The sequence below is a fragment of the Callorhinchus milii genome, unplaced genomic scaffold, assembly GCF_018977255.1.
Source record: "Callorhinchus milii isolate IMCB2004 unplaced genomic scaffold, IMCB_Cmil_1.0 Scaffold2, whole genome shotgun sequence".
Lineage (NCBI taxonomy): Eukaryota > Metazoa > Chordata > Chondrichthyes > Chimaeriformes > Callorhinchidae > Callorhinchus > Callorhinchus milii.
In genome coordinates, this window is record NW_024704743.1 from 69,261,389 (window position 1) to 69,274,149 (window position 12,761).

The 12,761-nt window shown below is 42.8% G+C and overlaps 1 protein-coding gene across 3 annotated transcripts in view; it reads right to left on the reverse strand.

The window, feature by feature from the left end:
- hacl1 (2-hydroxyacyl-CoA lyase 1) overlaps positions 1 to 12,761 on the reverse strand; it is a 44,623-nt gene that overhangs the window by 30,801 nt on the left and 1,061 nt on the right. For all 3 annotated transcript variants that reach the window (XM_007897613.2, XM_007897611.2, XM_007897614.2), the window contains exons 3-8: positions 7,198 to 7,302; positions 7,056 to 7,096; positions 6,854 to 6,934; positions 5,852 to 5,924; positions 2,270 to 2,347; positions 1,242 to 1,336 (exon numbers count right to left, since the gene is read on the reverse strand). In XM_007897613.2, the coding sequence (XP_007895804.1) occupies positions 1,242 to 1,336; positions 2,270 to 2,347; positions 5,852 to 5,924; positions 6,854 to 6,934; positions 7,056 to 7,096; positions 7,198 to 7,302 (473 nt within the window). The remainder of the gene's footprint in view (positions 1 to 1,241; positions 1,337 to 2,269; positions 2,348 to 5,851; positions 5,925 to 6,853; positions 6,935 to 7,055; positions 7,097 to 7,197; positions 7,303 to 12,761) is intronic.

The window sequence follows — 12,761 nt, forward strand, 5'->3', positions numbered from 1 at the left end:
AAGGAGGGATCAAATTGGACGTGCAATAATAGCATTGGACATGCCATGATATTTGAATACTTTCGAGTGATCGAATTGAACACACAATAATACATGCATACTTTTGGATGGACATATATATTTGGATTAAAGAAGAAAGTTTAAAATGGACATTGCTCCTCTATCTCTTCCGCAGAATTTAGTTAGGTCAACTTAAATCGTTGTGAATTATGTGTCAATATGTAAGCATTATTGTGATGTATTCTTTTAATTACTTATAACTATCACTAATCTGAATTAATAAACATCAATATTTTTGTACAACATTTGTGTCAGTCCTTACTTCACTGCAGGGTCACAAATTTAAATTAAACCCTGGAGAATTTAACAGACAAATAGATAAATACTTGATAGACAGGGATATCAAAAGATATGGAGAGAGGGCGGGGAGGGGGAAATTGGGTTACGGATCGGCAAAAATCTGTACATTGGCTATGAATGGCCTCTTCCTGTGTTATTTGCAGAGGTACTCCATACCTCGTCCAAATGAGTGCAGTGCCATCACATTAATAAACGTTGTTAAATGATATCGCTCTTAAGGCACACGTGTTGGAAAAACTTGGAATAAACCTACACTCTACTGGAGAATTGAGCATAGATCAACCTAAAGGGTAACAGCAGCATACATTTCCACAGCATCTTTTATGAAAATAAGTGTTTTCAAGATTAAACCAATATTAGCTATTTCTCAGTATATTAAAGGCAGAGGCCACTGTTAATGTTTAGTCCATCTTTACAGTTTGCAGTTTGACTTTTTTTTATTCTTTACGATATTTAAAATTGCAGCTTGAGCTGGGAACATAGGATTAGGAGTAGGTCATTCAGTTTGTCCCTCTGTTTTACTAATCCATAAAATGGCAGAACAGACTTAAATAGTGAACACCAACAACTTGTCAGTGGCAGTGTTAGGACCAGTAAACCCCAAGCCAGTCAGGGGCCCTGAGCAGATTCAGTGACAAAAGATTTAGTATCATGGTCTAAAATGTAGGGTTCCCAAACTGAACCTTTGCACAGAGCCCTCGTAAAACACATCCCACCCATACAACTTGCATTTTTACAATGTCTCAGAGTCCTTCATAGTGATGGGGTCAGACACTGAGCATCAGCGAGGAGATGGTATCTATCAATATGGTCGAATAGGTAGGTTTAAAGGTGAGACTTGGGTTAGGGTTAGACAAATAAGTGGAGACCACCATGCTTACCTGAGTAATGATTCCTGAACCTTTGAGGTCACCATATCTCCAGGTATATCAACATAGCAAGCTCCGGGACGCCCATAGATACTTGTTCTGACTGCCTGAAACAATAATGATTGAGGTTTGTTCTGTTCTCTAGCCAACCTTTAACTGTGTATCATTCACACCAGATATGATTAATCCAATAAACACACACACACACACATATATGGTTTCTATAGTAATTTCAAGAATATTACTGGATAAATTAGTTTTGATCTCCTGCTCAGATAATTCTCAACTCTTTAAAAAGTTATTATTAATAACGATAATCCTTAAATTTGGTATAGCATCTTTCACATCAAGAGGATACACACACTCACAGACACACTGAGAGAGAAGAGAGAAAAGCACACACACACTCAGACACAGAGAGAGCCACACACACACTCACAGACAGACAGAGAGAGACACACACACACACTCTCAGAAACAGGGAGAGACACACACACACTCTCACAAACACAGAGAGAGAGACACACGTTCAAAGACAGAGAGAGACACACACACACTCACAAACACAGAGAGAGACACACACATTCACAGGCACAGAGAAAGACACACATTCACATACACAAGAGACAGACACATAGACAGAGGAGACACACAGAATCTCAACAGCAGGGCCTCAGGGTGAGCGAAGCCCATTTCCCGCTGCAACTCGCAAAGATGCTCCACCCACAGTAGCTTTGAGTAAGCCTGGCAGCAGCGCGCAGAGGCCCAGGGCCGAGTACACTGCATTTCTGTGGGTTTTTCAGTATGTCATTCGGCATGTATTGCATTTTGGGGCCACAAGTAGAAAGAAAAACCCGTCATTCCCCCTTCTTTGGTAGCAATGTTTCCATCAACTTTTAGCATTTCAGTTTGTAAAGATTTGTAAAGGATAGTAACAAATCCTTTAAAACAGATTTACAGCTTATAATAAAAGTTTCCTATTGACTTATCATTGGATTCATCGCCACCATGTTAATGGCTGACCAAGATTAATGATTTACCTTTTCTATTATAGCAGGTATGGCTTCCAGACTGTTGGGTCTAGCTGAGAACTTGCTGTATAGTCTGCAGGCCTCAATCTGTCAAAAAATAACTAAATTACTCAAAAATGACAATTAACTAAAATTGGAAGGAGGGTGAGAGAAAGTAGAGAAACAAAGAATTGGTGAAATAAATGTGATGTTTTCTAAGTGGAATGAACTAGCACATCTATATCCACAACACTTTATGGAATGAACATATTTGTCCTGTAAATAAAAAGAAAAACACACACAGTATTTTAAATTGATTGATTGATTTGGCTGGTGAATTTAACTGATACTTTGCAATTCTTTGTTTGATAATGTAGAAGCAAACATCTTTCAATATATTTAATGGTTTCACATAGCGGCTAGAAAGACACTGAGAAACATGATCCTGCAACAATGCATAGAGGGAAAGAGCATCTTTGGGACATCCACCCGACATGAAAGACTCTATACAAATGTAATTATATAATTTTGTATTTGTATAGAAGACCCCAAGGCTAAACAAGTTCACTCCTGAGAGAACCCTCCACTCCACCTCCCACACAATACTCATCTACACAACACACTGATCAAAATGTGGCAGTTTGGTATATTGCTGAGTTATCAGGCATTATACTCACCGCCAGCGCTTCAGGTTTTACCTATTGTTCATAAGCAAGAGCGACAAAGGTAACAAAAGCAAACTTGGATTTTATTTGAATAATGAAGGAAGTTTGCTTAGGTTCGACTTTCTGGGTTATTGGTGAAGAGATCTTTGGATTGATCATATAGGAATGGGGGTGGAGATGTTAGTGTAAATTGGCAATGCCTCAAAGAATAATTACTCCAAGAGCCTGATTCCCCCTGGTCTAAATGTCCAATGAGAGATAGGCGTGGATTTTGTTAAATGTTTCAGTTACTGAGATGAGAAATTCGGGGCTGGTAGCTAGCGCCTGTTCTGCATCGAGACACTCTTAAAAATATCACCAAGAAACAAAAATGAATGCATCAAAATAAAACTGCTCGAGGGAATGTTTTCTGACCTTATGAGAAACAGTCATACTGAATAACGATGTTAAATTGGAGCTTGTTTTGTAAGTAGTACTTACAGGAATACGGTAAATATGTCAGGGTTATGCTTTTAGTTTTTATTTTTGATGCATCTTTGTGATGGATTTTACAATGTTGTTTCTTACACTGTTTCTACTAGCTGATAACCTTTTGGAAAATCCTCACAGGACAATTATAATTGTAAATGTGTTGTTGTTTGTTGTTGTCGTAATACAGTTGTCTCAGTGTTGTAACAAAATGAACACAGAATTCATCATATGATTCTCATGTACATCACCACTCGCATTACAATGCTGCTGGGGGGTCCAGTAATAAGCAGTGAGTCAATCAGCACCAGTTATTTCTGGACATAATATATTTAAAGTCTCTGAATGTGATGATTTCTTCACAACTGGTACAATAAACAGTTGGAGAATGGTACAATTCATCTGGAGTGCTGGAGGATTTAATGTTTTTCATACACAAATAAATAGGACATTGGGGACTTTCTTTTGAGTATTCAAGAGAATTATGGAATTTTTGTAGCACAGAAGGAGGCCTTGTAGCCCATCGTGTCTGTGGTGGTACAAGCTCCCCAGTTGAAGTTATTCACTCTAATCCAATCCTCCTGCATTTCTTCACAGGCTTGAGTATTTGTCTTTATGTATTTATCCAATCCCCTTTTGCAATAATGTTATGGACTTGGCTTCAGCAGCCATTTAAGATAAAGCATTCCCATTCCAGAGCTGTTGGTGCACCCCCGCTCGCCCAATACAATAATAGTCAAACAGAAGGGGTAATATCTCTGATATCAGTGCAACACTTTGAAGCTACTCCAAATCCTACCACCAAGACTGGCTCCCTGATTTGTCACCAGCAGTGCCCTGGAATACTATGGACCCGCCTAGCTCAGGGACTGGACAAACAAGACCTCACAAAATCACAAGATTGATCTGGACGAAGAAGGCCCTTTGGTCCATCTGATCTCATCCTTACAGAACAACCACCCTACCGTCCCCCCATCACTGCATCAAACTGTCTTTCAAATAAGTATCTGTCTTGAAATGGCCCTTTACAACTCTAAACTCATATTCTCTTGTTCTACTATCTTGATCAAGTATTGATCTTGGTTTAATTTTTGAATCCCATTTAAAATTTTATAAGAAGTCCTTCCTAAGAAGTCCTTCCTAGTCGTCTTCTCTCAAGACTGCAGAGCCCTAGCTTATCTATTTGTCGCTGATAGTTTATTCCTCTAACACTGCCGATCATCTTCATTGTTCTCCTCTGCATTAATAATAAATCCACAGAGAGTCGACTTGATTATGACATTCCATTGCCAAGCACGTCACCTTGGAGCCAGCTCAGTCTCAAGGAGACCCCGCTTACCTCCCCCTCCCAACCTAAGATATGTTATTCGTTGATCTAAAAATAAGTATATTGCTAAATACACAGAAGACCAGGGTATTTGTCAGTCTCCAAAATAGCAGTTTCATTGAGCGCTTGACAGTTTTTATTGCAAGTATTTTTTTCCCGGAAGACACTGTGTGTGAAATCTCAGAGCCTTGCATTTGCATGATACATGGGGATTTCCTCGTGGTTGCTTTAGTTGGTGCACACAGAGAGGAGGCAGTTTATTAGATGCCAGTGAGCTGGATTCATAATTGCTCATTAATAACATTTAACATGAACAAATGCTGATCATCCTGATTCACCAGTCGACAGCTGAACGGCAGAGATTAGGAGAGAACCTGCAGTGTGTACTCAAACACTGACATTTTAGTTAATCCTACTGCATTCCTTTACCATTCTTAATCTACCCTCACGCTCATATTATCAGCTAGAATTCAAATTCCACAGTGTGAAGACACAAATTTATTAAAGTGTGGAGCAGACTGGGTTCACATCCTCTAAAGTGAAAAAAATAAGCTTTGGTGGATAATGGATTTTTAGTTTTGGTGCAAAATAATTGTTTTGCTTCAATCTTTAGATTAGGCCAGCAATACTCCCTCGAAATTCATATTAAGTCATCACTTCCTATTTGACTCCTACTAAGTTGTCACAAATCATAAGACATTTTGGCACAAGCAATCTCTTCTCACTTTGTTTTTTTTTAAAAATGTCTATTGTGGTTAAGACCATAATATTTGTTGTAAAAATCAGGTTAGACATTTGAAGAACATAAAACAGCAGAAGGAAAGAGCAGGGAAATGGGATTAATTTACAGTACAGGAGCATAACGTTAAAACCAAGCTACATCAAAGGGTGTGGGTTTTCCCAAATTGAGAAGTATGTTGTTTTTAATTCTCTGTGTTTATGGCACTGCTAACCATGGTTTAAAAACGCCATCAAGTGGGAAATGAATGAATTGCAATAATAACATGGCACTGTAAGCCTTTGTTCAATTCAAGAGTAAAATAAAATTTAAAAAATACAGTATGTTAGCTTCCAATAATACTATGATCAAATAACACCTCCCACCTTTCATCTCTTCAAGCTCAATATTGTTGTTTTAAAAAAATGACAAACCTGTGGAAACTCCTGAAAAGCACCCATTGCTTCCTGATTTCTGTCAGAGGATCCTGCCAGGACAAGTACAGGCCTAAAAAGAAATTACAGCAATATGTGAAATAACACTTACAGTCTGTCTTTCATTTAAGACAACATCTTAAAGTACTTTGAAAACACGGTATGGAACATCGATCAGGATAACGATAGAGAAAGAAGGTAAGGGTTTTGAGACTGTTCACCAAAGGGATAGAATGCAATATAATTACATTTATACAGAAGCTTGCATGTCGGAGGGACGTCTCAAAGTGTTTTATATACTTGATGGGCACCCGAGCTGGGCGTAGAAGCCAAAGTGGGAGGGAGGGGGAAAGATGATTGAAAACATGGTCAAAGAGGTACATTTTGAGATGTGCCTTGAAAGGAGGGAAGGAGCAAATCAGAGGGACTCCAGCATGGAGCTCCAGAAAGCAGATGCAGAATACCTGAAACCCCCCCAGCTAATTGTGGGGTGGATATGGTGGGGAACATTAAGCAGGCTAGTGTTTGCTAAGTGAAGGGAGTGTCTGGGATCAGCCAGGTTTGAGGGGGTCAGTGCCTTGGGACGTCCTCCCGACGTGAAAAGGCACTATACAACAACAACAACAAGATTACATTTGTATAGCGCCTTTCACGTCAGGAGGACGTCCCAAGGCGCTGCACAGTGTACAGCATTTCAAACCCGAGCTGGGGTCAGTGGGGGAGAAGGGAGAGGAGAAGATGGGGGGTGGAGGATGGCATGGTCGAAGAGGAGGGTCTTGAGGCGGGACTTGATGGGGACTAAGGAGGGGGCGAAGCGGAGTGACTATATAAATGTAATTTGTGGTTGTTGATGAGATCACAGATTTGGGTAGAGCGAGATCTGACAGTGGAGCAATTTTGAACACAAGAACAACGATCTTGAACTCAATCCCTGAGGAATTTTTTGTTTTTTTTCTAATTTAACAACTTTCACAAACAAGAAGGAAAAAAAACAAATTTTACCAGCAGTTTGTGTTTGCATTTGCCATTCCGCCCAGTGCATGAATAAGACCAGGTCCAGAGACTGCAAGACAAACTCCTGGCCTAAAATTGACAAATAATACTTTGAATCAGTAATTGCTGAAAAATACCCATCTACATGCATAGATCTGAAATAAACAAGACACCAAAGCCACAAAAGAAATACAAGAATTCAGGAACCAACCTTCCTGTTAAATACCCCACTGCAGATGCTGCGTAGCAAGCCTGTTCAAAGATAAGAGCATAAGCCCATTATAACCTGCAAGCTTTTATTTTTAGAATACTGTGTAAAGCCATCAAAAAACTGTTCAGTTGCTTTTACTTACAGCTTGTTCGTTTCTCATTCCAATGTACTTGATTCCAACAGCTTGAGCTGCCATTGCTATTTCGATCACTGGAATACCAACCACTCCAAACATGTACTGAACATTCTGTGTAAAAAAAAACACATGTACGCTTCAGGCTGTCAGAAATGTTGTAATGTTACTATGGACTTAAAACAAGTGATTTCTGGTGTCTGTCTGGCTCAGTTGGTAGTTCTCTTGCCTCGGAGTCAGAAGGTTGTTGGTTCAAGCTCCACTTTGAGGCCTGAACTAACATAGTCCAGGCTGACACTCCAAAGCAGTGCTGGAGGTGTGCTGCCGATTGCAGGATATTCTGTAAACTGCTTTGAGATGTCCTTCTGACATCAGATATACAATAATCCTTGCATCTCCATAGGAATTATTATCATTTGAAACTGTAGGTAATTTAGTTATAAAAGAGATCTTCAATATTTCAATGTAGCCAACACAAATGAATGGCTGATTTTACCTAGGGGATGGTTGGCCAGGACAACAGAAGAAACTCCCTTCTCTTTTCGAATAGTGCCCTGGGATCTTTAATGTCCACCTGAACAGGCAGACAGGACCTCGGTTTAACTTCTCAGCTGAAAGATGGCACGTCCAACAATGGAGTGCTTCTTCTGCAGTATACTAGACTCTCAGCCTAGACTATGAGCTTGAACCCATAACCTTCTGTCCAGCGGTGAGTGTGCCACACTGACACCTAAGATAATAATCTAATAATAATCCTTGCATTTGATATAGCGCTTTTCATGTCTTCTAGACATCTCAAAACACTTCACAGAATATACTGTGGAGTGAATTGACTACATATTTGTGGACGAAATGCAGCAGCCAATTGTGCACAGCAGTGTCCCACAAACAGTTGTGGATTGAAGTGACCAATTTTATTATTGTTTTATTTCTTGATTATTTTCAGGCATGTGGAGTAAGGAAATTTGCCCAAGGTTTCGCCCTTCAGGATCAAACCCAGGTCTCTTGCTTGCGAGGCAAGTGCTCTAACCACTGAGCTACAGGAAGATTATACATCTTAAAAAGTTATATATGTCAATTCTGCGCACCTTCTCATAGAATTGCAATAAATGATCTGAGGCACTCATTAACTGACTGCTACTAAAAGTGAAGATGTGGTGGAAACAACTTGATTTATACTGTTCATCACTTCAATCAGGGTTTTTTTTAAACCACAGTTCTCTTGAAAGCTCTGAGGACATTTAGGACGCTTTTAAGGGAACTTTTGGGAAGGGGAGCTAGAATTGAGTTTTATAATTAAAACCCCTAAGTGATGCTGAGCCCCGGTCTACCAGGGTGGTCTCTGCAGCTTCTGAGTTGTATTGCCAGAACCCATATACCAGAAACTAAAATACGTTTATAATAATAATAATCCTTGCATTTGATATAGCGCCTTATTATGTCGTTAAGACGTCTCAAACTGCTTCACCGAAGATACTGTAAAGTGAATGGACTATATTTTGTGGGCAACACAGAGCAGCCAATTGTGCACAGCAGTGTCCCACAAACAGTTGTGGAATGAGTGACAAAATTATTATTTATTTATTTTAGAATATTACTTCCTGGAAAGTAATCCACCAATTGAATAACAACTGGGTTCCTGTTTATTACCAGGTAAACAGAGGCGTGTGGAGTAAGGACATTTGTCTAAGGCTGCCCGGAATCAAACCCAGGTCCTCTCACTTGGTAAGCGAGAGCTCTAACCACTAAGTTACAGGACTCCGAGCCAAAGTCAACCAAATACTAGCCCGAAAGTAGCCCAATATTACCCATTGCCTCCTATGGGTAGCAGAGTGGCCAACTTAGATTAATGCTTTTGAAACTGCGTAAGAAAATAATAATAATAATTATAATAAACTTTGCATTTGATATATCACATCATCAAGACATGTTAAGTGCTTCAGAGGATATACTGTACAGTGGATTGACTGTATATTTTGTGAGCGAAACACAAAGTGATCTTAAGGGGAGGAGGAATCACAGGTTTTGGAGGTTTACATTCACATTTTAAAAATTAAGCACCCAGCAAAGATGTTTTCACTCACAGTGCAACAACAAGCTGCCCAATTGGGCATGAAGTTGCACAAAGTGGCCACACTGTGCATTGGCTCCTTGAGTGCTGGTCAGCGGTGCTGTGTGGAGCTGTGTAGTGTTATGTTAGTTCTGAGGCTGGGTGGTGCTGTGTAGTGTTGGTGCTGAGGCGTGTGTGTAGTGTTATGTTGGTGCTGTGCTGTGTGGTGCTGTGGCTGTGTGGTGCTGTGTAGTGTTGGTGCTGTGGCTGTGTGGTGCTGTGTAGTGTTGGTGTTGTGGTTGTGTGGTGCTGTGTAGTGTTGGTGCTGTGGCTGTGTGGTGCTGTGTAGTGTTGGTGCTGTGGCTGTGTGGTGCTGTGTAGTGTTGGTGCTGTGGCTGTGTGGTGCTGTGTAGTGTTGGTGCTGTGGCTGTGTGGTGCTGTGTAGTGTTGGTGCTGTGGCTGTGTGGTGCTGTGTAGTGTTGGTGCTGTGGCTGTGTGGTGCTGTGGTGTGGTGTGGCTGTGTGGTGCTGTGTAGTGTTGGTGCTGTGGCTGTGTGGTGCTGTGTAGTGTTGGTGTTGTGGCTGTGTGGTGCTGTGTAGTGTTGGTGCTGAGGCTGTGTGGTGCTGTGTAGTGTTGGTGCTGTGGCTGTGTGGTGCTGTGTAGTGTTGGTGTTGTGGCTGTGTGGTGCTGTGTAGTGTTGGTGCTGAGGCTGTGTGGTGCTGTGTAGTGTTGGTGCTGTGGCTGTGTGGTGCTGTGTAGTGTTGGTGCTGAGGCTGTGTGGTGCTGTGTAGTGTTGGTGCTGTGGCTGTGTGGTGCTGTGTAGTGTTGGTGCTGTGGCTGTGTGGTGCTGTGTAGTGTTGGTGCTGTGGCTGTGTGGTGCTGTGTAGTGTTGGTGCTGTGGCTGGGTGGTGCTGTGTAGCATTTTGTGTAGTGTAACTCCGCCGTCCGCATTCCCACCCGCACCAAACTCCGCTCCTCGATTACCCCAGTCCTTGCCAAACTCCACTGGCTCCCTGTCACAGAGGGATCAACTTCAAGATGCTCATTCTAGTGTTTAAATCCCTCCATTCCTTGGCACCCCCCTATCTCTCTAACCTCCTCTCTCCCCACAGCAGTACCCACTGCCTCCACTTTACTGGGTCCAGCCTCCTCTGCGTCCCCCGAATCCCCCGCTCCACCATCGGCGGCCGTGCCTTCAGCCATTACTACACCCCAAAACTTTGGAATTCCCTCCCTCAACCCCTTCCCCTCGCCCCCTCCTCCCCATCATTAGGTCGTGCCTGAAAACCTTCCTCTTCGACCATGCCTATGGTCACCCTTCCCCTGACTCGGCCTCGGGCTCTGCCATTGTTAAGCGCTCTGAGACGCCGCTCATTGTGGAGGGTGCTATATAAGTGCCAGTTGTTGTTGTAGTGTTGGTGCTGTGGCTGGGTGGTGCTGTGTAGTGTTGTTTTTGGTTTGGTGCTGTGTGGTGCTATGTATTGTGTGTAGTGTTGGTGCTGTGTAGTGTAGTGTGGGACACTGCTGTGCGCAATTGGCTGCTGCATTTTGCCCACAAATGTACAGTCAATTCACTTTACAGTATATTCTGTGAAGCGCTTTGAGACGTCTAGACCACTTGAAAAGCGCTATAGCAAATGCAAGGATTATTGTTATTATTAGTGTTGGTGCTGTGTATTGTAGTGTGTAGTGGTGGTGCTGTGTGTAGTTAGTGTTGGTGCTGTGTGTAGTTAGTGTTGGTGCTGTGTGTAGTGTTGGTGCTGTGTGTAGTTAGTGTTGGTGCTGTGTGTAGTGGTGGTGTTGTGTGCAGTTAGTGTTGGTGTGTTAAGTTAGTGGTGGTGCTGTGTTAAGTTAGTGTTGGTGCTGTGTGCAGTTAGTGGTGGTGCGGTGTACAGTTAGTGGTGGTGCTGTGTGTAGTTAGTGTTGGTGCTGTGTGTAGTGTTGGTGCTGTGTGTAGTTAGTGTTGGTGCTGTGTGTAGTGGTGGTGTTGTGTGCAGTTAGTGTTGGTGTGTTAAGTTAGTGGTGGTGCTGTGTTAAGTTAGTGTTGGTGCTGTGTGCAGTTAGTGGTGGTGCGGTGTACAGTTAGTGGTGGTGCTGTGTGTAGTTAGTGGTGGTGCGGTGTACAGTTAGTGTTGGTGCTGTGTGTAGTTAGTGTTGGTGCTGTGTGTAGTTAGTGGTGGTGCTGTGTGCAGTTAGTGGTGGTGTTGTGTGCAGTTAGTGTTGGTGCTGTGTGTGGTGGTGCTGTGTGTAGTTAGTGGTGGTGCTGTGTGTAGTTAGTGGTGGTGCTGTGTGTAGTTAGTGGTGGTGCTGTGTGTAGTTAGTGGTGGTGCTGTGTGTAGTTAGTGGTGGTGCTGTGTACAGTTAGTGGTGGTGCGGTGTACAGTTAGTGGTGGTGCGGTGTACAGTTAGTGTTGGTGCTGTGTGTAGTTAGTGGTGGTGCTGTGTGCAGTTAGTGGTGGTGCTGTGTGCAGTTAGTGGTGGTGTTGTGTGCAGTTAGTGTTGGTGCTGTGTGTGGTGGTGCTGTGTGTAGTTAGTGGTGGTGCTGTGTGTAGTTAGTGTTGGTGCTGTGTGTAGTGAGTGCTGTGTGTAGTTAGTGTTGGTGCTGTGTGTAGTGAGTGCTGTGTGTAGTTAGTGGTGGTGCTGTGTGTAGTAAGTGCTGTGTAGTTAGTGGTGGTGCTGTGTGTAGTGAGTGCTGTGTGTAGTTAGTGGTGGTGCTGTGTGTAGTTAGTGGTGGTGCTGTGTGTAGTGAGTGCTGTGTAGTTAATGGTGGTGCTGTGTGTAGTGAGTGCTGTGTGTAGTTAGTGGTGGTGCTGTGTGTAGTGAGTGCTGTGTGTAGTTAGTGGTGGTGCTGTGTAGTTAGTGGTGGTGCTGTGTGTAGTTAGTGGTGGTGCTGTGTGTAGTTAGTGGTGGTGCTGTGTAGTTAGTGGTGGTGCTGTGTAGTTAGTGGTGGTGCTGTGTGTAGTGAGTGCTGTGTAGTTAGTGGTGGTGCTGTGTGTAGTGAGTGCTGTGTAGTTAGTGGTGGTGCTGTGTGTAGTGAGTGCTGTGTAGTTAGTGTTGGTGCTGTGTGTGGTGAGTGCTGTGTGTAGTTAGTGGTGGTGCTGTGTGTAGTGAGTGCTGTGTGGAGTTAGTGGTGGTGCTGTGTAGTTAGTGGTGGTGCTGTGTGTAGTTAGTGGTGGTGCTGTGTGTAGTTAGTGGTGGTGCTGTGTGTAGTTAGTGGTGGTGCTGTGTGTAGTTGGTGGTGGTGCTGTGTGTAGTTAGTGGTGGTGCTGTGTAGTTAGTGTTGGTGCTGTGTGTAGTTAGTGATGGTGCTGTGTGTAGTGAGTGCTGTGTGTAGTTGGTGGTGCTGTGCAGTTAGTGGTGGTGCTGTGTGTAGTGAGTGCTGTGTGTAGTTAGTGGTGGTGCTGTGTGTAGTGAGTGCTGTGTGTAGTTAGTGGTGGTGCTGTGTAGTTAGTGGTGGTGCTGTGTGTAGTTAGTGGTGGTGCTGTGTGTAGTTAGTGGTGGTGCTGTGTGTAGTTAGTGGTGG